Source organism: Mastomys coucha, unplaced genomic scaffold (assembly GCF_008632895.1).
Source record: "Mastomys coucha isolate ucsf_1 unplaced genomic scaffold, UCSF_Mcou_1 pScaffold22, whole genome shotgun sequence".
Taxonomy (NCBI): Eukaryota; Metazoa; Chordata; class Mammalia; order Rodentia; family Muridae; genus Mastomys; species Mastomys coucha.
Genome location: NW_022196905.1, coordinates 243,862,021 through 243,886,858, shown reverse-complemented (window position 1 = coordinate 243,886,858; position 24,838 = coordinate 243,862,021). Strand labels below are relative to the sequence as shown.

Here is a 24,838-nt window from a genome sequence, read left to right as displayed (position 1 = left end):
CCAGGTACTTTGTTCTTGGGGCTATAGATAGCCAAGTGCCCTTGTGTTCTAGGCTCTGTCTGTGCTGGGTGCTTTACGGGGGGCATCTCATTCATCATAACTGTGAGGCCCCAATAATGCATTGTGTACATACTCTATGGTAGGTACTGAGTGTAGTCCCGAGGTAAATAGTCTCCCCTCTGTGAAACTTGCTCAGTAGAGGAGAAACATGTGGTTGAGAACTATACATTGGGCAGTTCACATATGGTAAGTGCCTTAAAGGGATTGATCAGGGTGGGATGAAAGTTAGGCCTTCCTGAAGCAGGGGCATTCAGGCTAGAAGTTAAGGGATGAGGAATCTGGCCAGGAGTGTGAGATAACACATGGTAATGGAAGGTCAAATGGGGAAGAAAGTCTTTGCTCTGCCTCTTCCCCAAATACCTCTGTCTCCTGCACATGCTGTGCATTACCATGGCTGTGAGACACCTCAGACTAGCTGCTGACATCCCACACTCTGCCACTGGCAGAGTTGATTTTGCCCTGAGAATGTCCATCCTTCCTCTTGACCCCTAGTATAATCTTGCTTGGTTCCTTTAGCTCTGACATTTGTAATCACTGCTTGTATAACTCACATTTATCATATTCACGATTGAGTTGTGAGCTCCTTAGGACTTGGACTTTGTTTTATTGACAGGGTCTCACTGTGTAGCCCTGACTGTTGTGGAACTCACTCTGTAGACCAATCTGGCCTTGGGTTCACAGAGATCCACCTGTGTCTGCCACACAGAGTACTGGGATTAAAGGTGTGTGCTACCATATCTGGCTGTGGAATACATCTTTTAATCATGACTCACCAAGAGTGTTTACAGGGCCTTGCATAATGACTGGGTTGAAATTGTTCTTGTATTTTGCTGCCCTTTGCCTCAACGTAATGAACTTCAGTAAGTCACTTGTTGTTTTGGAACCAGTTTTGCATTAGGTCCTCTTGGCCTGAGGCCGGCCTTCAGCTTGGATGAGCCTTGGTTTGGAACACCTTAAGTTCTGTGGCACTGATGGTGATGGGCTCTTCCACCTCATACTTCAGTGTCATTGAATCAAAAGCTGGCTCATATTTGGTCATTCGAAAGGCAGTTCACTGATTGTGTTTATATATGTGTGTGACTACCTCTACAGGTTTGTGTATGTGTGTGGAGGGCATAGGATAACTTGCAGTGCTCAGTTCTCTTCTGCCCTTGAGTCTGGGGATCCAACTCAGGATACTGGGTTTGGCAGCAAGCACCCTTACCTGCTGAGACCTCAAGGTTTCCTTTCTAACCTGGAAGATCTTGAGGGCTGTGTGGGTTGACTTGTGAAACTGTATGGCACAGTGGCTAAGGCCATGGCTGAGGAGCCACATTGTCTACTTTTGCATTCTTGAAGTTTTGTTCCCTAGAACGAGTACTTAATTGCTTGATTCTTTAGTTTCTTCATCTGTAAAATGGAAGAAATACATTCTCTTATGAAGTGAATCTCTAAGGTGATGTTACAAGGAAAGTTTAAGATAAGATCTCACAATATACCCCAAGGTGTCCTGAGGCTCAGAATCTTCCTGCCTTAGCATCCCAGATGCTGGGATTGCAGGTGTCTACTACCACATCCTGATGAATGAATTTATTTGTAGAACATACTAAGGGTTCTACCTGACACACAGAAAGGGAGGGGTGCATACGCATAGGTATTGTTGTTGGAAAAGGTACATTTTTTTCTATCTGAATAAGGGAACACCTGTGGATTTCAAGTTCTATGAATGTCTGCATATAGATTGGAGTTAGGTTTTTGTTTTTTTGTTTTTCTTCCAGAGACAGGGTTTCTCTGTGTAGCCCTGGCTGTCCTGGAACTCACTCTGTAGACCAGGCTGGCCTCGAACTCAGAAATCCGCCTGCCTCTGCCTCCCAAGTGCTGGGATTAAAGGCGTACACCACCACCACCTCCCGACTGGAATTAGGTTTTATTGAAACTATGTGAAGCTGGCGGGATGGGGGACATGTTTAATCTCAGTATTCTGGAGGCAGAGGCAGGTGGATCTCTGTGAGTGCAAGGCTACCCTGTTCTGCATAGTGAGTTTCAGGATAGCCAGAACTACATAATAAAGAGACCCCATCTCAGACACACACCACACACACACACACACACACACACACACACACACACACACACAGAGAGAGAGAGAGAGAGAGAGAGAGAGAGAGAGAGAGAGAGAGAGAGAGAGAGAGAGAGAGAGAGAGAGAGAGAGAAACAGACAGACAGAGGCAGAGACAGATTGCACCTAACCCCTTGGGTGCTTGTTTTCTGTATTTGAATGTAGACGGTACTAGCAGGAGTGGCATTCTGGAAGGTGGCCGAGCACATAGTCAGAATGTTGATGCTTCTAATGTGTTGTTGTAGGTTATTGGCTCAGCGGAGCATCTTTGCCTTCTAGGCTGTTGGGGCAGAGAAGTAGCACTGTGAGTACTTGCTGGTATACATGATGACAGGCACACCTCCCCCATGAGGCTGTGCTGTTCAGAGTCTTGAGAGCATTTGGGAGTGTCTTAGTTTGCACTGTCAGAAGTTTCTGTTGGAAGATGTGGAAGTTTTATCTTTTGCAAGGTGTTTTTTTGGCTCCTTAAGTGTGAAACCAAGAAGCAGGTGTGGCTCCAAAATAAGAATGTTGGAACCCTGGGCTAAATGACTCACAGGCAAGGCTAGATGATCTACTGGTAGGTGAGTGTAACTGCCTGCTGCCCCACCTGTTGCCTTGGAAAACTAGCAGGAAAGAGCAGAGTCTGGGATTCCATGATTGAGGAAGCTGGATGAAGAAGGCAGGATTGTGGATGGAGACCAGGGGTTTGAGCTTCTTCAATGCTTGGGTGCTTTGAGAGGCTGAGGGGGATAGATCTTGCTTCTGTGCCCCATACCTCGGATGGAGCCAGGGAAACTCATGCTGTGTCTAAAGAAGGACGGTCTGCAACAGAGCTAGGTCCTGGCATTGTCCCACTTGCCTTTCCTATAGTTAGGAGGCTGTTCTCATGTGTTGCATATATTATCTGATTGTTACAACCCTGCAGAGAATAATTCAGGCCCACTAAGATCTATTTTCCTTAATACTTGGAAAGGCATTTCTGGAAGAATCTAGTTAGGGTTGGGAGTACGTCTTCTGGAGCAACTATTGCCCAAGGGACTGAGGTGTGGAGGACACAGGATGTGGAGAGTAGCTGAGCACCTTTCCTCCTGGAGTGCACCTTACCAAGCCTCATAGCTTGGATAGCAACAGGACAGCCCCAGCAGGAAAGCTGCCTCTACCAGCTGGGCCACATTCTGCACATAGCTCATCTGTCACCTCTGCATAGGCTTAGAAGAGTAACCACAGAGCAGAAGGTTCAGGGGTCAGTGCCAGGTTCATGTGAGAGGATGAATAAAGAAGAGGATGTTCAGTGTCTTCCTCTTCCTTCCCAAGGTAGTAGCAGGTGACATATAGCAGAAGGTTTAGATATTGCTGGCATATAGTTCGGTTTCTGATAGTCTGGAAATGATGCTTGTGTATAGCTGCCAAACAGGAATTACCCTTTCCTACTTTATGTAAGCGGGGACCCTTGTTGGCTGATAAGCACCCATACCTTGTAAACTCTTTGTTTAGCCATCATGTCTCTCGAACATCGTTCCTCTCAGGAGCTGGTGCTCCATGGGAGTGTGCCACGTGGTGCTCAAGCCCTCTGAAGGAAGCTGTGCTTTTCTCCAGCTGGGTGAGTTGAACATTAGGGTTGCACTGAGGTTTGGTTGCCCTTTCTCACTACAGCAGAATCCTTGGACATAAAACTGGGAGTCCCCTCTTAGTATTCTAGTCCTGTACGCACCTCCTAAGCCAGTGCCTAGAGACTAGCTAGAGAGAGGAAGCTAATTGGTTGTTAACCCAGTAGTTGAGTCCTGTAGGGCACCTCAGTTAAGCCCTGACTGTAAAAGGGATCAGTCAGGAAATTGTCTGAAGCCACTGAATAGCTGCCCAGGGCTGGGTCTATGAGAAGAGAGGTTGGAGCTAAAGAGCCTGGTGCTGCCCAACCCATTGTTGCCTTTCTTTCTATCCCTCTTCTGTTGGAGATGTCCTTGGAAGATACCAGAATAGGAGTGAGGGGCCTAGGAACCTTGGAGCTCTGGAAATAGGTGGTGCTACAGGGCAATTCAGAATGCAGGTGGTTTAGCAGTTGAAACCAGAGGTGGGGAAGTAGTCAGAAATCCTGATGGTTCAAGTGATGGTGTGATGGGCGGAGCTTGGTTAGTGTGAGAGCCTCCACCTCTCATTTAGCTATGCTCAAGTCTAGCAGTGCCTTTAGCCCTGTGGCTGTTGAGGTGAACTCCTTTTCCAAGTGCTACTGCCCTCACCCACAAGAGACACGTGTTAGGATGTCGTCAGTATTACCTTTTGAAGGCTGCTAAATTAGACCTGAAAATCTTTTTTGTTTGTTTGTTTTGGGGGGGATTGTTGTTGGTTTTTTTGTTTGTTTGTTTGTTTGTTTTTTATTTTGTTTGGTTTTAAGACAGGGTTTCTCTGTTGCCCTGGCTTTCCTGGAACTAACTCTGTAGACCAGGCTAGCTTTGAACTCACAAAGATCCATCTGCCGCTGCCTCCCAAGTGCTGGGATTTAGGGTGTGCCACCACCATCTGGCTAGACCTGAACACTCTTGACATTGGGGTTCATTGTTGGCAGTATTCTGTTCTTTTGAATTATCAGCTCCTGTTCGCTGAAACATACAGGACTTTAACTTTTTTCCGTGTGTTGTTTTATACTTAGAATTCCATCACTTGGGAAACTAAAGCAAGAGGATCATGAGTTCTCAACTTGTGCTAGAGTGAGAAGCCGTCTAAACAAGTGTGTTTTTCAGCTGATCACAGTTTACACTTGTAGGTTCAGCTACTTAGGCCAAGGCAGAGGATCACTTGAGGCCAGGAGTTCAACACCAGGCTTGGTAACATAGCAAGACTGTATCTCAAAAAAACAAAACAAAACAAAACCCCAAAACCTGTGTTTTTTCAGAGCAAGTTGAGTCCTTTGAGAGAAACAGTCTTTTTGACAGTAGAAGGGCTAGTCCTAAAACTTGTGTCTTTACCCTTGTTGAGGGATTCTCCAGTGTGTTCTGAGGAGACTGTGGCCACATCAGCCTAGAACACAGTAGGGACCAGTTGCTGCTCCAACCCTTGTAACCAGTGCTATGTGTAGAAGTGTGTGTCAGAAGACAGTGGGGACTTAGCAGTACTGCATCCGGCCACCTTTTGGGAAGCAGGTTCTTCATATGTACCTGTTGCTTAGGATTCGGTGATACATGCAGGGTCAGGCTTCTCTCTACTTTACCCACACACCACTAATCCATTTAGCCCTTCCCAGAGATTTGAAAGGAGCCCTATGAGAAATAAGCAGAAGCAATACTCTACCCTAGAGAGACAGTCAGTCGTCCTGGGAGTGGAGGCTGCATACCCCCATTGTATAGAACTGTGCCACCCCCTTCCTAACATGGTATCTGACAAACCCAGTTTTTCCTAGGGGATCTGGGGTGTAGGAAAATAACTTGGCCAGATGAGACAGATGCCATTTGAGCCTAGACCTAGCCAGACCCAGTTAGACCCTCTTGGTCATTTCTAGGTCTTTCCTGGCCACCAGAGATGATGGCACAAGATTGTTTATCCCTCTGTCTCTTTCTATTTTTCTTATATTTATTTATATATGGATAGGTGTTTTGCCTGCATGAATGTCTGCGCACCATGCACATGCAGTGTCTGTGGAGGCCAGAAGAATGTATCAGAACTTGAGTTAAAGATGGTTGTGAGCCACCTTGTGGGTGCTGGGAATTTAACTGGTCCTATGTAAGAGCAGCCAATCCTCTTATCTGCTGAGCTGTCTCTTCAGCCTTTACTACACAGGTGCTGGCTGTATCCTCCCCTCCCCTACTCATGGCTTCAAATTGACCCCTAGGTCCTGTATCAGTGGAAGATCCAGGAGCCCATGGGAAAGCATACCTTACCCAGAGTCATTAGCTACTTACAGAAGTGTTTTTGGTTTGGTTTGGTTTGGTTTGGCTTTTGGTTTTTCGAGACAGGGTTTCTCTGTGTAGCCCTGGCTGTCCTGGAACTCACTCTGTAGACCAGGCTGGCCTCGAACTCAGAAATCTGCCTGCCTCTGCCTCCCAAGTGCTGGAATCAAAGCCGTGCACCACTACTGCTTGGCAACTTATAGAGTGTTTTGTTTGTTTGTTTGTTTGTTCCATCTTTAACACAGTTTCCATGCAAAGGCACCAGGAAGACTCTCTTCCTGGGTCACTGTTTCCTTTTCTTGCCTGTAGCTGCCAGAGGTTTTAGGATTGCCATAACCCAAGTTCCCAAAACTCAGGTAATGGCCATGAGGGTGGTATGGCTGCACAGGGCTGTGATGGGAGTGTGCTCTGTTACTTCATAGTATCTACTGAATGGAAACACACACAAACCCTCTTCTGCTTCCCTGTTATCCATTGTTGATCTGTTGCACACTGGGGTCCTGTCAGCCTTTTAAAGATAGTTGGGATTAGAAAGAAAGCATGTTTGCCAGTTCTGAATGGAATTCCTCGAACTGGCAACTACCCTTGTGGGCCAGCCCTATTGTTGATGTCCCACATAGTGCTTGTCTCTCTTCACAGTAGCTCCAGGACCTCAGAAGCTTAGGAACCCCCAACCCAGCACACTTCCTCCCCACAACAGGCCTTGAGCCACTGGACATGGCCCTTGAGTGCTGCATGTGCTCTAAGTGCTGTAGACAACTGAAAACAGAGTGGGCCTGCGTCTTCTGCTACTGGACCCTTCAAGCTATTTGTTGAGAGAGATGGGTGGTAACCCTGCTTGCCACTACAGGGCAGAAGGGGGCTAGACGTACAGAGCACCCAAGTGTGATTACTAAGCTGGTGTCTAAGATTGTGAGAGAAAAGAACCTTACTAGAAATACTTTCCTTTGGTTTGTCATGCACAGTCTCATGGAATCATGCCATCCCTGAAAGAAAGTCAGCTGAGAGAACTCAGGAACTGAATGAAGAGTTGGGATTCAGACTCAAACACTGAGTCAGTAAGATCATTTGAACCTGTGAGTTTGAGATCAGCCAGTGCAATATAGTGACCCCTAAACTGAAATAAAACAAAATCAAGTCCTCTGACCCAAAGTCCACTGTTGAGTGGAATGTGGGAAAATACTAGTTTGAAGGCTCAGAGTCAGCCTAGCTTTGTGGGTAAGGCATGGGCTGGCCCCTTTGTATTGGCAACGTTGTGCCAGAACCTAGTGGGCAGCCATAGCCTAGGCCCCTGTCTAGGGTTTTGACATAGTATACTGATGATTGCTTTGGTGGTCGGCTTTCCCACTCCTTGTTCCTTTGGGACTGAAGCCCCTGATGTGTCCTGGTGGATGGGAGTGGCATGGATGGGCTCCCAGCACCAGCATGCTGGAGTCTTGATACTCCCCACAGAGTCCCACTCTGCATGCTGGGTGGGATGCCAAGGCAATGAACCATTTCCTCAGTCACCCTGTACTTATGTGTTGGGTCTTCCTATTTTGATGATGAGTCAAGGGAAGTGGGTGGTACTTGGGTTCCTAAACTGGACGCATGGAACCTCCTGAGTTGAATGTAGCTTGCCTTTCCTTTGTGTTACTGGCATCTGGTAAGTACTTGATTGTGGCGGGGCACCTTGCCATTTGGCTTTTCTGATAGGGTGCCGGTGTGATCAGTTCTCTTTGAGAGTAGCAGTACCTAATTTCTTTAGAGGAGGAATGGTGACAACATCCTGTCAGAGTGTTTCCCCATTTATACAGTCCAGCCTTAATCAGAGCTACCTGGATCTGATTCCCTGCAGAGCCCGACCCACACAATAGTGCCCACCTGTCCTCTCATGACCCTTGTGTCCTGCTGTCTTTTGAAGCAGCTGGCTCTAGTCCTGGTTTTGTTTTGTTTTGCAGGGCTGGCCATCAAACCCAGAAGGGTTTCAAGCATGCGAGGCAAGCAGTCTGCCACTGACCTTCATGTCTGGGATCTTGTAGTGGGAATGGCAAATCTCATTAGCAGACACATAACGAACTTTATACCAGGCTCACCCAGAGAAAGAGGAGTGTGCATGCTGTTAGCATTACTGCACAAGTGGGGAAGAGTGCACCATTCTTAAGGAGGGTGCTGGGTAAAAGGGGCTTACTCAGGCATGTTGTGTTAATCCCCTAAATAGGAAGGGGGAACTTAGCACCATAGATGACTCTCAAGTTTCTAGGGCTATCATGTCCTCTATTTTGTTTATTGGTGAGGAATAGAGAACCACAGGAATGAAGCTATTTGTTAGAGCAGAGTCATATCTACCACCTGGCTGTAGGTCTCTTTTCAAAGTGCAAAAGTAACTTCATTGTCAGTCTCTGTATATGAATCCTCATGTGTACTAGACAGGCACTTTATCACTGAGCTATATCTTCAGTCCTAATAGACATTCCTTGAGTACCTACATGAACCACATGTTCAGCAGTATGGACAGAAGGATGCTTAAATATGGTTCCTTTAGTCAGAAAACCTTGATTGCATTAAGGAAGAAAACCTATCTCTAACCAGCTTGGTCTACTGAACTCTGGAAAGGCAGACAGATGCCAGGTCTCAAGTACCCATATGTTCCTCAGGGCTCTTTGTATCTCTTGCCTCTGCTCTCTGCTTATTAGCTTTAGGCTCCTAAAATGACTTTCTCTAAGAGGTTAGAACAGTGGCTGAAAGGAACTTTGACAACTGCTATCCTTATAGCTACCTGTGGAAAGTTGTTTCTCAGATGGGCTGTGTACTGGCTGGTTTTGTGTGTCAACTTGACACAGGCTGGAGTTATCATAGAGAAGGGAGCTTCAGTTGGGGAAGTGCCTCCATGAGATCCAGCTGTGGGGCATTTTCTCAATTAGTGATCAAGGGGGTAGGGCCCCTTGTGGGTGGTGCCATCCCTGGGCTGGAAGTCTTGGGTTCTATAAGAGAGCAGGCTGAGCAAGCCAGGAGAGGCAAGCCAGTAAGGAACATCCCTCCATGGCCTCTGCATCAGCTCCTGCTTCCTGACCTGCTTGAGTTCCAGTCCTGACTTCCTTTGTGATAAACAGCCATGTGGAAGTAAGCCAAATAAACCCTTTCCTCCCCAACTTGCTTCATGGTCATGATGTTTGTGCAGGAATAGAAACCCTGACTAAGACAGGCTGATTGTATTTCTTCACCCAATCATCTGTCCCTCTGATCCTCTTAAAGGCAAGTAGAACTGTGCTCAAAAGTATAATAGTGTTTGCCTGAATATATGGTGCCTGTGCATCACATGCAAGCAGTACCCTTGGAGCCCAGAAGAGGGCATTGGGTTTCCTGCAACTGGAGTTACTGGTTGTGAGTTGCCATGTGGGTACTGGAAATTGAACTCAGGCTCTGGAAATGCAGCCAGTGCTTTTAACAGCTGAGCTATGTCTCTAGTCTCTCCCAGGTATATCTTGCTTACTTGGTTACTTACATGTTGTGTCTTTCCTATTCCATATCTCCCTATCCCCCTTGCAAGCTCCTCGGAGGCGTTTATTAGTTACTCAGTGGCAAAGGGGACAACACCTTGTCCTTTCCAGAAAGGAAGGTCTCATGCTACCTGTGAACAATTCTGTTGTTATAGCTGCTATTCCGAAGGAAAAACACATCTGGAGTTTTAAAATATTTTATTTATTTTTATTTTATGTATATGGATGTCTGCCTACATGTTTATATGTATCATGTGGGTGAAGTTCTCCAATAGGCCAGAAGAGGAAATCAGTGTACTGGAACTTGAGTTACAGCAGTTGTGAGCTGTATTTTGTGGGTGCTGGGAACCAAACCTGGGTATTCTGCAAAGAGCAGTAAGTGCTCTCAACCACTGAGTCACCTCTTCAGCATCCTGATTTTATTGTTGTTGTTTGAGACAGTGTTTCACTGTGTAGCAGGCCCTGTCTCCACCTGCCTGTCTGCTGGGATTAAAGGCATGCCCCATCACACTTGGTAACATTCTGTTGTCTTGGTGGAAACATAATCCTCTATATGCGGTGTGTGTGTGTGTGTGTGTATGTGTGTGTACATTTGTTAAAGTTAATTTGAATTGTACTGCTAAAATGGAAATGGAGCTGGGAATATGGTCAGCCGTAAGAGTCACTTGCTTAGTACAAGTGACACTGCATTGAGTCTCCATCACACAAAAAGGAAAAAGTAGAAAGGAAGGATTTTGTCAGGTGTGGTAGGACACACCTATAAATCTCTTATTCAAGAGGTTGCAGCCAGCCTAGGCAGTTTAGACTTTACCTTAAAGTAAAATGTAAAAGAAGAATTAGTACAGCTGAGTGGTGGAGTGTTTGCCTAGCATTCCCAAGACCTTTGGTTTGATCTCTAGTACCATCAAAAAGAAAATACAGTATTACCCAGTTAAAACACATATTTTTAACCACTGGTCAAACTGGAATCCTAGCACTTGGGAGATGCAGGCAGGAGGATCATAAGTTCATGATGAGCCTCAGTACCATAGTGAGTATGAGGCTATTGTGGACTTCTAGAGATCCTGTCTGAAAAACAAACATTGTAACAACCCACGGGTATAGAGCTCCTGATTCTAGCCTATTTCTTCCTGAGGCTTCCCTTTTGCATGTCTTCTAATGAGTTGCTTTCAGCCCCGCCTCAGCTCCTCAGAGGTGAGGATTTGGTGGGCTCACTATCAAAATTTGTGTTTAACTCAGCAAGACTATGTCTATAGACAGCTCTGGGAAAGACCACACTCTTGAGTGCTGGCTAAGGTGGGCAGAGAGTCTGGGAAGTTAACTGAACCTTCTATCAAGTATTTATTTTCAGCTATTGCCGCTCTCTTTCTCACAGGTTGGGACAAACATTCCTATGGTTACCATGGCGATGATGGGCATTCCTTCTGCTCCTCGGGGACAGGCCAGCCTTATGGTCCCACGTTCACCACAGGGGATGTGATCGGCTGTTGTGTCAACCTCATTAATGGCACCTGCTTCTACACCAAGAATGGCCACAGCCTTGGTAGGTGCATAAGAACCCGCGAAGGGTTTGTCCACGGAGCCACTTTGATTGCCGAGAAGCTCAAGGGCAGGCCTTGTATTACAGAGCCTCTGCACAGCTCTCTTGGGAATTGCAGGCATTTCTAGCCACTGGGACTCTTCCAGGTGAATGGAAGGCAGCAGGGAATGCCTGTTATTAGCCTGTCCCTTCAGCAGCCTTTGTTGTGTAAGTCCAGGGTGGTTGCTGAGGATGCAGGAATATTCTGGTCATGATCCTGGTTTGTCTTATCTGTTGTACTTGATGGAGACATTTGAAGACCCTGACTGTGGTGACCAGTGATTAGGGTTTGAATGCCTATAACCTGGCCCAGACTTTGGCCAGTTCTTCTGATACTGAAGGTAATAGTGAGGGCTGTCAGACAGAAAGAAAACAGGAAGGAGTCAGATAGGGGCAGATCTCTGGCCTGTTCATGGTTAACATGCAGCAGTGTTGACAGAGTTACAAATAAAACTCCAGAGAGAAATGGAAGGATGCAGTGAAGAAAGGACCAGGAGAAAAGGCAGGTATCCTGAACTTAACTCTGTGGTGATGGGTATGAGGAATGGGAGCACAGGTCCAGCAGGGTAGACAGATGGGTGTACTTGTGAGAAGAGAAGTTGGACTGGTGCAGTGTTAAACAGAGTGAAGGAGTACATCAGTGGGAAAGCTTGGGGTGTGATGGGGTCCTTGAGTGGAGCTGTTCTCTACAGGCATTGAAACTTAGCACTAGAACTTAAGCTGGGTGTGCTGGTGAGTGCCTGGAATCCAGCACTACAGGGGTGAGGGCAGGTGGCGCAGGAGTTGAAGGCCACCCTTAGCTACATGGTTTTGAGACCAGTCTAGACTGTTGGAGCACTGCAGAAACAAAACAGGGATTAGGGGAAGAGAGAGAACCTATGGCTGAAATCCCATCATTCAGGAGCTGAGGCAAGATGGTTTGTATGACCGGGCGGTGGTGGCACACACCTTTAATCCCAGCACTTGAGAGGCAGAGGCAGGTGGATTTCTGAGTTCGAGGCCAGCCTGGTCTACAGAGTGAGTTCCAGGACAGCCAGGGCTACACAAAGAAACCCTGTCTCGGAAAAACAAACAAACAAACAAAAAAGATGGTTTGTATGAGTTAAAGGCAAGCAGTTGGCCTGTGCAGGTACCCCACTATTGTCCTAGGACTCTCACACATGTGTTGTGGTATATGTGTGTCCCTATTCAGATAAGTACATAATATACAAGATAAAACCAATTAATTAAAATTTAAAATATATGATAAACTTCAGAGAAAGGGACTTTGTCCTACTGGGTACTGACTGATTTATGGCCAAACTGTCCCAATTTAGTCCCTAGCTGCTGGGCTTGACTGTCTTGCAATGGTCTCTACTCTAGGAAGTCTCCTGATTGCTCCAAGGAGAGAGCCAGCAGTATCTTACTAACTAGGCCCTCAAGCTTTGCAGGATTGGAAACCTGGTACCCTGCTTCTAGCTGGCTTTGTAGGCAGTAAATATCTGGCTACTGTTCCCACAACTTGTGTGGCTTTTCTAGGAGGTGAGCCAGCACAGAATCAAGAGTCAGAAGGGAATTAGGTTTGCTGTTGAGTGCGGATGAGCAACTAAGAGCCAGTGTATCAGTAGGATAGTTTGTACACTACAGCCCAGAAAGCAAGCAGGGAAGGACAGAAAAATGGGTGATTGAGAGCATGTCACAGACAAAATTTCCCCTGGTGACATCTAGAGAAGCTCCTGAGACTGACCATCACTAGCTGCAGTTGCTGGCAAGATTTCAATTCTGGCTCTTTCCTCACTTTGGGTATCCCTGCTGCCAAGATCCCAAGGGCTATTGTATTCACTCAGCTTGTATCCTTTGACCTGTCCATCTGCAGCCAGGCTCACATCCCTCTAGCTTGTCCACATGATGCTTACAGCACAGTGTCTGTTATGGAATATAAGAGTGCTGTACCTGTAGTAGCTGTATATCTAATGTCTACTTTGGGCCCTATAGATAGATGTGTGCTAAGACCACCAGAGACCAGAGGGTCACAAACTCTTTGCCACCTGGGCTCCTCAGGCATTTTTGTATTCATCTGCCTAGTGAGTGCTTTTTATGGACCCTGTACAAAGACCTACACATGCTTAAACTTCATGTAGTAGTACATTGCCTAATTTTTTCCAATCTTTTAAAAAAAATTCTATAGTCTTGTTTATTTCTTGATATTTGATGTTTATTTCTAACTTCTGGTTAACCCAAAGTATGAGAAACAAGTTGATTAATAAAGATACTCAACATATTAGAAGAGGAAAAGGTCAAGATTTGAGCCCTATGTGTAGTTGAGCTTCCTCAGTTAGACACCCACCAGTAAGAACCTGTTGTGTGAATTTGGAGATGGAGTCCACTGTCAGAGCACTTGCCTAGCTTCTTCAGCATCCGAAGTTCAATCCTTAGTACCATAAAACAAGGCAAAATCAACACTAAAGGCCAGAGAATCAGTCTGCCCTATGTGGGTTACCCCACCCCACCCCAGAGAGTCAGTCTGCCCTGTGTGTGTCACCCCACCCCAGAGAGTCAATCTGCCCTGTGTGTGTCACCCCACCCCAGAGAGTCAGTCTGCCCTGTGTGTGTCACCCCACCCCAGAGAGTCAGTCTGCCCTGTGTGTGTCACCCCACCCCAGAAAGTCAGTCTGCCCTGTATGTGTCACCCCACCCCAGGCTCCATTGGGTAGCACAGGCCATAGGCCTATTTTTTTGAGGCAGAGGCTTTGAAAAAAACTCAAGGCCAGCTAGGGCATCTTAAGAAAAGTGAATAATGTGGCTGGGGAGATGGCTCAGTGGTTAAGAGCACTGACTGCTCTTCCTGAGGTCCTGAGTTCAATTCCCAGCAACCACATGGTGGCTCACAACCATCTGTAATGGGATCCAATGCTATCTTCTGGTGTGTGTCTGAAGATAGCTACAGTGTACTCACATACATAAAAATAAATAAACACATCTTTAACAAAAAAGTAAATAATAATAAGAAGAAATAAAAAGAAATAATAATAAGAATAAATGAAAAGAGGGCCTAAGATAGGGGTCACTGGTAGAGCACTGCTTGCATCCTTCGTACTGGGAGGTGGGGAGGTGCATGGGGGTGGGCGAATCAAGTATATTAGCTTGAGGCCCATGTTTTACCATCTGGTTCATAAATGTATTGTTGAGACCTTACTGAAAAATAAGTAGGTCCTGCCATTTGTGTGTTCTAGATCATGAAATTTCATAACACTAGATTGATAGATGCTAGGTGAATCTTCCCATGTCATTTGCCAACTTATCACTACTAATATGCTTCAGACTCTAGTCCTGTCCACTTTAGGGAAGTAAAATGACATTTCTTGTCTCTGGCTGCCCTGGTCCTTTTCTTGTGTCAGCATTCTAGCCTTATGTTCATCATTCAGTATTTCCAATTATTCATCATACACCATCTCTCTTGGTGAATTCAGGGGCACTTTGAGGATCAGCTGGCTTATGGCTTTTTGCCCAGTTCTCTTACCTGAACAAGCTCCTGCAAGGCCTCAGCAGATACTTGATGAATAAATGAGTAAATGGAAATCGAGGACTGCTCTCTGGTCCACGAGTGGTCTGTGTGCTTGTAGATTCTTCTTCATGTGATTCTGCACTGACTCTCGTGGCCTTCTGTTCAGCTTCAGGGCCCTAGACCCTGTTTGGTCCAGGGTTCTTCTCATCAGCAAGCATGGCTATCTTGTTTGCCTGGCCTTTCATCCTGTGCGTCTACCCAAGTCTTATTATCACAGTAGCCTCGTGGAGCAGTGCTGCCTTCCATAGCGTACTATAGATGAGAGTGGTTTCCTTCCCCTTCGTCCTGGAAGCCCTTCAAGGACTTGTCGTTCTTGGTGCCATTGTGAGGCAGAGTTGGGCAGGTCTGAGTGGGTCAACCTCTCCCAGAGTGTGGCAGTTTTTTCTCTGTGTAGCCCAACAGCAGTCAACTTGTATCTAGACTACATGGTGTATCAAACAGCTTTCATAGACTGTCTTATTTTTCTTCCTTCCTTCCTCTTCCCAACCCCCTCATGAGGTGGGGTAGACCACTTTGGGTAACTTGCCAAAGGTCACATGGCAGTACCTGATGAAGCTGGAGTCCCCTTCTTTTAAGGTCCTGTGAGTATCTCCTTAAGCCCGAGAGTGAGTAGCACCTTGGGTCCTCCGAGATCTACAAGGGTAGCTCTCCAGCAGACTACACTGTAGTGAGGATCTGATGCTGTGACTCTGACCCTATTTGTGAGGCTCACAAGCGGCTGCAGACCAGTGGAACATAAGGTTTTTGACTTTCGCTCCTTGAAAAATAAAGTAGCCACCTTGTACTTAGACCTAGCAAAGAATGTGCCTTCTGTCTTCACCTTGACTTTAGTCTGTGAACCAGTGTGAGGAATAGCACACACTTTATAAGGCTGTGCTCAGACTTTACCTGTGCTGTGTTGCTGAGGTCTGTTTCCTGCCAGATGAGGGTTCAGGAAATGCCAGAAGCTGAGGCGTTCCCACGTGATAAAAGACTTTATCTAAAAAAGAGGTCTGTGAGGCTCTCTTGGCTCCTCACATTCTGATGCCTCACTCCTGTAGTATTTCTCAGGTCTACCTGTATGTTTGGGGTTGTACAGCCTCCACCCTTACTACAACTCAAATATGAAGTCTAGAGATGCATTCCCACTCCTAACAGGAGGGTTTGGGGGATACACAGGCCATTGTCAGCCAGATCTTAGTTAATAAGAAACTTCTTGCCGGGCAGTGGTGGCGCACATCTTTAATCCCAGCACTTGGGAGGCAGAGGCAGGCGGATTTCTGAGTTGGAGGCCAACCTGGTCTACAGAGTGAGTTCCAGGACAGCCAGGGCTATACAGAGAAACCCTGTCTCGAAAAAAACAAAACAAAAAAGAAAAAGAAAAAAGAAACTTCTGAAAACTTGGAACTCTTGGGGTCTGAAGATGGGCAGCATTAATCTGTGAGCTTGGAGTGTTGGACTAGGCCTGTGCAGAGCTACCACTACCAACATCTCAGTGACCAAAGGCAGCTCCTTTAACCTCTGAGGGTCTTTTCTTTGTCTGTAAACTGGGAGAATGAGCACAATGCCTGTTGTAAGGAATTGACATGAGGAGCGCATCAGGTAATAGATGATGAGGGTGAGAGCACATAGTAGGCTTCTATACAGACATGTTAGAAATCAAAAGGCTTGAATAGCCAGCCTAGGAGATAAATCACTTGGTTTAGTTCTTTTTAGTAGATATTCTGTGAAAAGGTAGAAAAACTATAGGCAATTAATTACCTAAGGTCCTGGTTTTCCTTCTGCTTAGATTATCCAGCAAGAGGAAGGCCCAGGCCTAAAAATACCAGTCCCTAGTACCCCTTGTACATACTTGACTGCCATCTGCACTTTGAGCTCACAGATCAATGGAGACCAAGGAGCCATCTCTGTCTGATCACTGATGACTGTCCTTTCCTCCCCACAGGTATCGCCTTCACAGATCTCCCGGTGAGTACAACAAGATACGGGTCTTCCTCCTCCTGGGCTGTTGAGGGCTGCCAGGGTGGGTGGTGGTACCTGCATGTGCAGGGTGTGGAGTCTGGCCCTTTCCCCAAGCAGGGATGTGTGATGTGCTGCCAGCTTGAGGGTGCCAGTAAGGGTTACCCTGCTGGCCGTCCTCTCTCTTCAGCAGCAAGGCCTGGTCCTTCTCCACGTCTCTTAGCAGGTGACAGAAATTTGTGGCATTTTCTAAGGCAGTTGTGGGTGGGGGTAAGGGGGTGGTGGTGGAAGAGGGTAACACCATGGGACAGGCTGTTCTGAATGTCTGTGAATCCAGCCAGTGGACTGGTTGCGGCATATAGGAATTGCTCCTGAACTCGTAGGAATCTGGTCCTTATAGATGCCCATCAGAGATCTCTGAGGAAAGTTGTCACGTCTAGAAACCTAGACTGCTACTAGTCAGCGTTTCCTGGGCTTTTCTCTTCTTAGAAAAGAATGGAGTTCCCTGTCAGCTTACTCTGGGGTTCATCCCCACCTTCTCTGTCCCATTACTTTACTGAGTTTTTGGTACAGGCATCGTCACATGCAGAACCTTCACCCAAAATGCTGGAAACCTGGCATGGGTCTTTTTGTCCTGGTTCTAAAAAGGAGAAGTTTGTTGACTTTGGTGGCTGTTTTAGGATCCTGGGTATCCCACCATGCCCCAGGAAGTGTATTTTTGATCTGAGGGGCCTCTGAATCTTAACTGCAGTACCCACAGTCGTGTTTGAACTTCCTGTCTACGTATCAGAATCCTTCCTTCATACCTGGAACCCCCAGAAAGGGGCTGTTGTCCTAGGCAAGGGGAGCAGACTCAGAAGAATTCTGACTCTGGCTGGGGAAGCGTCTAGGTATGGAGACATGACGTGAAATGAACCGACGTGAGTGTGGGCAGTGTGCTGCCAAGTGCTGGAAAGATTGGGAAATGTTCCTGGGCTTTGCCTGTGTTGTGGAAGATGGGAGAAAAAGAAAGGAAGCAGAGAGTGAAGGTTTTGACCTTGTGGTGGGCTGAAACCCATGTGCTCAAAAACGTGTGTGGTCCTTATGAGTGACCTATTGCTAGAGGAGCGGAAGGTGGAGAGGGTACAAGGGAGCCAAGGGTAGTAGTGCACACTTGGGAGGTGGAGGCAGCAAGGTGACCTTCAACTATATACATACAAAGGCTACATGAGACTCTTTTGTTTTTTCTCTTTTTAAAAAAAGAGTGGATAGGAGTTCCTGGAAAAAATGGTGTTAAGTGGCATGGGGCGGAGGTGGGTAAAGATCTGGGTGGTGGTATGGGAGCTACTGAATGAGGGGTGGTCTCACCAAGTTGGTCTTGGGAAATGGACAGTAAAAGTACAGCCTTCCATAAATCACTGCTGAGTTAGCCTCTCATGGGAAGAGGGTGGCCTCTCCATCACCAGCTCCAGAAGCAACTTACCAAGTCTTTGCCTGTTCTCATTAATGGTCCTCCTCCCTATGTCATCCCAGTCCCTCATGTACCTCTTTTTTGGTAGTCAAGGGATCCTTGGCCCTGCATCTCTTACCAGAAGTCATAAACCACCACATACATAGCACATTTTTATTAGTACATATATAGGGGTGTACAGCCCTGTATGCCACTGTGTACCTTGGCTGAGTTCTGTAAGGGGTTCCCAGGCCTTGGGGACACAGTGGCCTTTGATGCAGAACAGAGGAGACTTTCCATGTGAGGCCTTACTTGCTTTTCTTTTTCTTCTCCCTCAAGCTTTTGGATATAACTTTCTGCTAGTGAGGTAGACTAAATGTGATTGGTCTCTACTGCTCCTATCACGCAAGTCTCTTCCAGTCCTAGTGTTGGCTGGCAAGAGCCCTGGAAGTGAAGAGAAGCCTTGCAGCCCTGCCTCCCGCAGGGCCTGACTGATATTCATTCTTCTCCTCAGGCCAACCTCTACCCCACCGTAGGCCTACAGACACCTGGGGAGATTGTGGATGCCAACTTTGGGCAGCAGCCCTTCCTGTTCGACATTGAGGACTATATGCGGGAGTGGCGTGCCAAAGTCCAGGGCACTGTGCACGGCTTTCCCATCAGTGCCCGCCTTGGCGAGTGGCAGGCGGTGCTGCAGAAGTGAGTGTTATCCCCCCTCCCCCAGGCCTCATAGTACTGCAACGCTGTTGACGGTTGCAGTGGTGGGCATGCTCCTGGGAAGCACTGGCAGAGGGCTCAGCTGCCATACTTCCCTCCTGTCAGTGCACATTGTCAGTGCACATCACTCTTTGTGCTTTGGAGCTGCTCCTGGTTAAACCTTGCCTGGAGCTCAGCACTTAAACACATATAGTGCTCTTGTCGAAGACCTGAGTTCAGTTCCAAGCACCCATGTCAAGTAGCTCACAACCACTTGTAATTCCAGCTCCAGAGGCTCTGACATTGCTAGCCTCTTGAGGCACATGCTCTGACATGTACAAACCCACATAAGGGACTACATACATATATATAATTCAAAATAGTAACAATTAAAAAAAAAAAGCTTCCCCTCAGCCAGCTCACAAGACTTCTATTTGTAAGATCACCAGCACAGGCTAGGCATGGTGCTGTACACCTTTAGTCCAGCACTTGGGTAGCAGAGGCAAGCAGGTATCTGTAAGTTTAAGGTTAGCTTATCTACAATAGTAAGTTCCAGGACAGTCAGGACCTTGTCTTTAAAAATACCACCACCAACAACAAAAGGAACCAACTAGTTTTAAAAAATGAGCAGCACAGCTGTGTTCCTTCCCAGGGCTATTCTGTAGAAGTTCTAGAACTGCTGTGGTTCATTCTTCTGTGGACACTTTTCTGCTATAAAAAAATCCATATTGCTGCCAAACATGGTGGCACATGCCTTTATTTCCAGCAGTCAGGAGGCAGTGGCAGGTGCTCTCTGAGTTTGACATTAGCCTGGTCTACAGAGCAAGTTCAAGTTCCAGGACAGCCAGGATTTTACATAGAAAAACCCTATCTCAGAAAGCCATTAAAAAAAAAATAATCCACAGCCAGGCGGTGGTGGCGCACGCCTTTAGTCCCAGCACTTGGGAGGCAGAGGCAGGTGGATTTCTGAGTTTGAGGCCAGCCTGGTCTACAGAGTGAGTTCCAGGACAGGCTTTAGCTTGAGGTCACTTTACAGGATCATCCCCGTATCAGGGATGGTATCAGGGAAGGAGTGGATCAAGCTAGCATGCTTCTTGGTTAGTTAAGTCTAAATTGTCTTGGAAGCCCGTGTTGCGGAGACTCCCACACGAGGGCAAGTTTGGGTCGGTCTTTCACTAGCCAACCTTATACTTGGCTGAAGCAATGACTCTTACTCACCCACCTGTTAGAAGGTGGGTGCTAGCTTGACTCCCTAGAGTAGAGAAGGGTCTGGCTTCTACTAACCCCGATCATTGTTCTGCAAAGACACGAGGGGCCAAGAGTAGGCGTGTAATATACACTGGGTTCTCATCCAGTCTCAGTCCCCTACCCCAACTCTACCCTTTCTTCTCCACTGACTTTGTCTTTCTTTTGAACTCAGGGCTTTACATATGCTAGGAAAAGACTGTCACTGAGTCATATCCCCAGTGTTCAGCCTTCCTTCCATGAGGGGTTGATACTAAGGCAGCCTTGAGAAGGGGTTGAGGTACAGATAGCCAGGACCCTTGTTGGGAAGAACAGTGTGATCATCTCTGATTCCCAGCCTGGCAGCTGAGAATTGCCTCCTTGAAGGCCACAGCAATGCCATTCCCCACAGCATGCTTTCTGGTTGGGCAGGAGAAGAGGCAGAGTTACCTTCAGGGTCTGGGCTCAACACATGGAAGTTTTTTGTTTATATGTATGTATCCATGTGCCTGTATGTGTCCTATGCAGCATTTGCTATAAAACCTGTGTATAATTTGTGTCCTGTTATTTCACACAATTTTATAAATATTGCAAATGGTTGGGTTTATCTTGGAGATAGATTTGTCACAGGCTTCATGTCTGGCTGGCTTCCCTGGTGAGACTCGGGTGTTATCTTCTTCCCCCTCCCTCCTTCCCTCCTCCTCTTCCTCCTTCTCCTCTCCTCCCCTCTCTGTGATAGCAATAGAATGCAGATGTTCATGCATGCTAGGCAGCCACAGAACTGCTGACCTGAATCCCCAGCTCCTGTTTCTTTTGCTGGCATACGCAACGCTTTTATAATGCAGAAATTTATATATATTATATTACTTTCTGGGGCTAAAGATATGGCTCAGCGATTAAGAACACTTGCTGCTCTTGTAGAGGACCAGGTTTGGTTCCCAGGATCCACATGACAGCTTACAACAGGTCATAACTCCAGTTCCTGAGGATACAATACTCTCTTCTGTACTCTGCAGGCACCAGTCATACACACCAGCCATACTCACAGTGCATATGCTTACATGCAGGCAAACACTCAAATATATGAAACAATAAGGAAATAAGGGCTTAAAGTTTACTTTGGTGTCCTCCAAAGTAGTGTTCTTAATTTAAACTATGCTTATTTTATTAGAAACTTATTTATTTTTCTCTTCTATGTATTAGTGGGTTTGCCTGTAGGTAGGTACATATGTGTACTGTGTGTGTGCCTGGTACTTGTGGAGACCAGAAGAGGGCATCAGATCCCCTGGAACTGGAGTTACAAATGGGCTGTGAGCCACCATATGAGTGCTGGGAACCAAATCCAGATCCTCTGCAAAAACACCAAGTGCTATTAAACCACTGAGCCATCTCTCCAGCCCCAAGAAAATACATTTTGGAATTATCAATGTTCATATGGTCTCATCTGAACCATTTTTTAAAAAATACATTTCTCTTCTGTTTATGATAATAATAGTTACAGTTACTCTCCAAGAATATAATATTTTTGTCTAAAATTAAAGCTTTATTGAAAAACTGATACCAAAGTAACATAGGAGTATAATATATATATATTTTTTTTATTTTATGTGTACCCTGTAGCTGTACAGATGGCTGTGAGCCATCATGTGTGTGGCTGCTGGGAACTGAACTCAGGACCTCTGCCAGCCCTGCTCGCTTCTGTGCAATTGACTATAGCTGTCTTCAGACGCACAAGAAGAGAGTGTCTGATCTCATTATGGTTGATTGTGAGCCACCATGTGGTTGCTGGGATCCGAACTCAGGACCTTTGGAAGAGCAGTCAGTGCTCTTACCTGCTGAGCCATCTTGCCAGCCCCCAGGAGTATAATATTTTTTTAAAAAGAATGTATTCTATAATAAAAAGTTACGTTTGTTTTCAGTTCATGCCAAGCATTTTGTTCATACTATCTCATTTATCCCTTAAAACATAAGAAGCCAGCCAGCCACAGGTGTACAGTCTTAGAATGTTCTCGCCATATCTGACCACACAGGTCATGAGAGTTCATCTTTGTACACATGCATGTACATGTACACATGTACATGCATACCTATGGAATTGCTCAGCCAGCTTTAGTGGGTTAATTGTTCTTGAACATTATGCCCTTCCACAAAGACTGTTCCTATTAACCGTGAGGTGCCTGTCTCTTCCTAGCACAATCAGCCTGTTATCTTGAATTCTTGTACCCTTGATATGTGGTATATTATGAAGTTAATTTGGCCCATATTCCTCCTATCCCTCTAGAGCAGTGATTCTCAATCTTCCTGATGCTGCGATCCTTTAATATGTTCCTCATGTTGTGCTGACCCTCAGCCATAAGATTATTTCCTTGTTACTTCAAACTGTATTTTTGCTACTGCTACAAATCATAATATCTGATATGGAGCTTATTTGATAGGCGACTCCCAAAGGGTTTGTGACCCATGGGTAGAGAACCACAAATCTAGAGCCAGTGCTACCAAGTAGCAGGCTCAATGGGGACACAGATACTTGTAACTAGTACAGATAGCATTTCTGACCATTTTCTTAAGTTTAGTAGTTCTGTCACATGTGGCTGTGACAGGCACCCTCTGTGTACTGGCAGCTGCCAACATTGCCTGGCTAGTTGCCATTCTAGGTAGCCCTGGGTAAGCTCATTGACTTGCTGCAGTCTACCAGAAGACAGCCATTTCTATAAGCTCGAGGGCCTCACATCCCAGAGAACTGTAGCTACTCCTGTGACCTGTGAGCACACAGGGGGAAGTTCTTATTTTCTTTACCCCTTACAGGTCACTCTAAGGTATGTGTAGGGCAGACCTCTTGGGGATATATGTAGTCTGTCCCCTCCAGTACTCCATGACAAATGTGGGTCTTGAGTGTTACCTTGAGCTCTTCTTTTTTTCTAGCATGGTCTCGTCTTACCTGGTGCATCATGGGTATTGTGCCACAGCCACAGCTTTTGCCCGAATGACTGAAACCCCGATTCAGGAAGAGCAGGCATCCATAAAGAACAGACAAAGTAAGGTTAATTTTTCTCTCCTCATGCCTTCTTACCTACCCCTGACTCTGTAGCTCATTCCTGGTTAGTCTGTCAAGTGTACAGCCTAACCTTATCCATACCATCCTGGAGACCAACTTGCTGGCTCCAGTCCCTGCTCCTGTCCTTCATTCAAGATAAAACTGACACAAGGGCAGCCAGTGGCCTCAAAAGGTCTCAGAGCAGCCTTCCTAACACACTTGGGAAATCAAGTGTAGGCCTCATCCTGTCATGGCAGAATCCTATTCCTCCATGTTTGCTTCCTCTCCCTGTCCCCTGAATCGTAGATTCTACTTGGCTTCCTATTTGTGATCACTCAAAAGGAGTTTTTGTTTGTACTACACACTGTTCTGCCTTAGCCGTTGCATACTCAGGTTTAACCACTCTGCCTGTTTGTAGCCAGAGAGAGGACTCCATGCTCAGACAGGGTGAAGCGATGCTCTGTGACTGTTGCCATGCTAGCTCACTGCTCCCTACCTCTTGTCCTACCCTTTGCAGATAACCAATTCTCTCTTGACCAAAGGCAGCTCTCCTAGTAATCTGTGTGTTTGGAACATTTTAATGGAAGGAGGGGTGGGATAGAGAACAGAACCCACACAGTTTAAGATAGGAGGTGGAGAGGACAATGTAGGTGACTAGAGATGTGCATATAAATGTGTCTGTGAGTGCCTGCCTTTGTGTCTCTGAGCCCGTCATCTCTGTGTCTGTGTATGTGCATGTGTCTGTGTCTTCCCAGGCAGGCTGTGCTTAGCCAGGTAGGTGGAAAGGTATCCTGTCCTTGACTTGGGATCTACAAATGAGAGAGCCTCAGGCCAGAGTCACAACAAGATGCACCAGGCCCTAGGACAAGGGTGAGAAGACAATAGCAAGATGCTGATGGCCAGAGAGATGCCATCATTAGAGATGCCGCTGTGAGGTAGTTTACCTCTTCTTTCAGTAGGGAGCACACTACAGCATTTACAGACTGTCAAGATGTGGGCCCTAGCCCAAGCCAATGCACACTCCTGTGAGGCCTGAAGAGAGAACAATCTATCTAAAGAGGCATCCTCAGGCTGTCTAGAGATGCCTCCCCTCACTAGCTCCCTGGCTGCCTGTGCTCTGCAGTAGTAGACTTTCAGACTCACCTCCAACCTCTGGGCTATGAGCTCTTCTTGTTCTCCCCTCATATTCTAATCCAGCCTCTGCTGTGGTCCTGGACAACCATATTTTCTCAGTCTTTTCTGTGAACTTTTCCAACTAGCAGGGTGCCAAGAGCCAGCCCACTTGACTTCTGTCTGGCCCCTGCCTTCAGTCTGGCCACAACCCAGGCTTGGGGCCAGGGCTATGGAGACAATCTCAGCCCTCACTCAGAGCCACGTGCTTCTCTACAGAAATCCAGAAGCTGGTGCTGGAAGGCCGGGTGGGTGAAGCTATTGAGACAACCCAGCGCTTCTACCCTGGGCTGCTGGAGCACAACCCCAACCTGCTCTTCATGCTCAAGTAAGTCAAGTGTATGGTCCCAAGCCTGGCCCTCAGCTTGCATGCAGAGCCCACAGCATGGGCCAGGCCAGAGCATCAATGCTCTGCTCGCTTCACAGGTGTCGACAGTTCGTGGAGATGGTGAATGGCACCGACAGTGAGGTCCGCAGTTTGAGCTCCCGAAGCCCCAAGTCCCAGGACAGCTACCCTGGCTCCCCCAGCCTCAGCCCTCGACATGGCCCCAGTAGTTCCCATATACACAACACAGGTCAGCCATTCTCCAGAGTTCTCTGGGAAGGGCTGGTGTGGGGAAGAGTGGCCATCCCACATACTTTCCTTCTGGTGGGTTTAGAACTGGCAGCTAGATTGGGTGGAAGGGAAAGGGACCACTCAGGCAGTCCCTAAGGCTCCACTTCTGAC

At 46.7% G+C, this 24,838-nt stretch overlaps 1 protein-coding gene across 2 annotated transcripts in view; it reads left to right on the top strand.

Moving 5' to 3' along the window:
- Ranbp10 (RAN binding protein 10) overlaps positions 1-24,838 on the top strand; it is a 63,217-nt gene that overhangs the window by 32,521 nt on the left and 5,858 nt on the right. For both annotated transcript variants that reach the window (XM_031341236.1, XM_031341237.1), the window contains 6 exons: positions 10,873-11,040; positions 16,545-16,567; positions 18,502-18,686; positions 22,830-22,942; positions 24,331-24,439; positions 24,538-24,686. In XM_031341236.1, the coding sequence (XP_031197096.1) occupies positions 10,873-11,040; positions 16,545-16,567; positions 18,502-18,686; positions 22,830-22,942; positions 24,331-24,439; positions 24,538-24,686 (747 nt within the window). The remainder of the gene's footprint in view (positions 1-10,872; positions 11,041-16,544; positions 16,568-18,501; positions 18,687-22,829; positions 22,943-24,330; positions 24,440-24,537; positions 24,687-24,838) is intronic.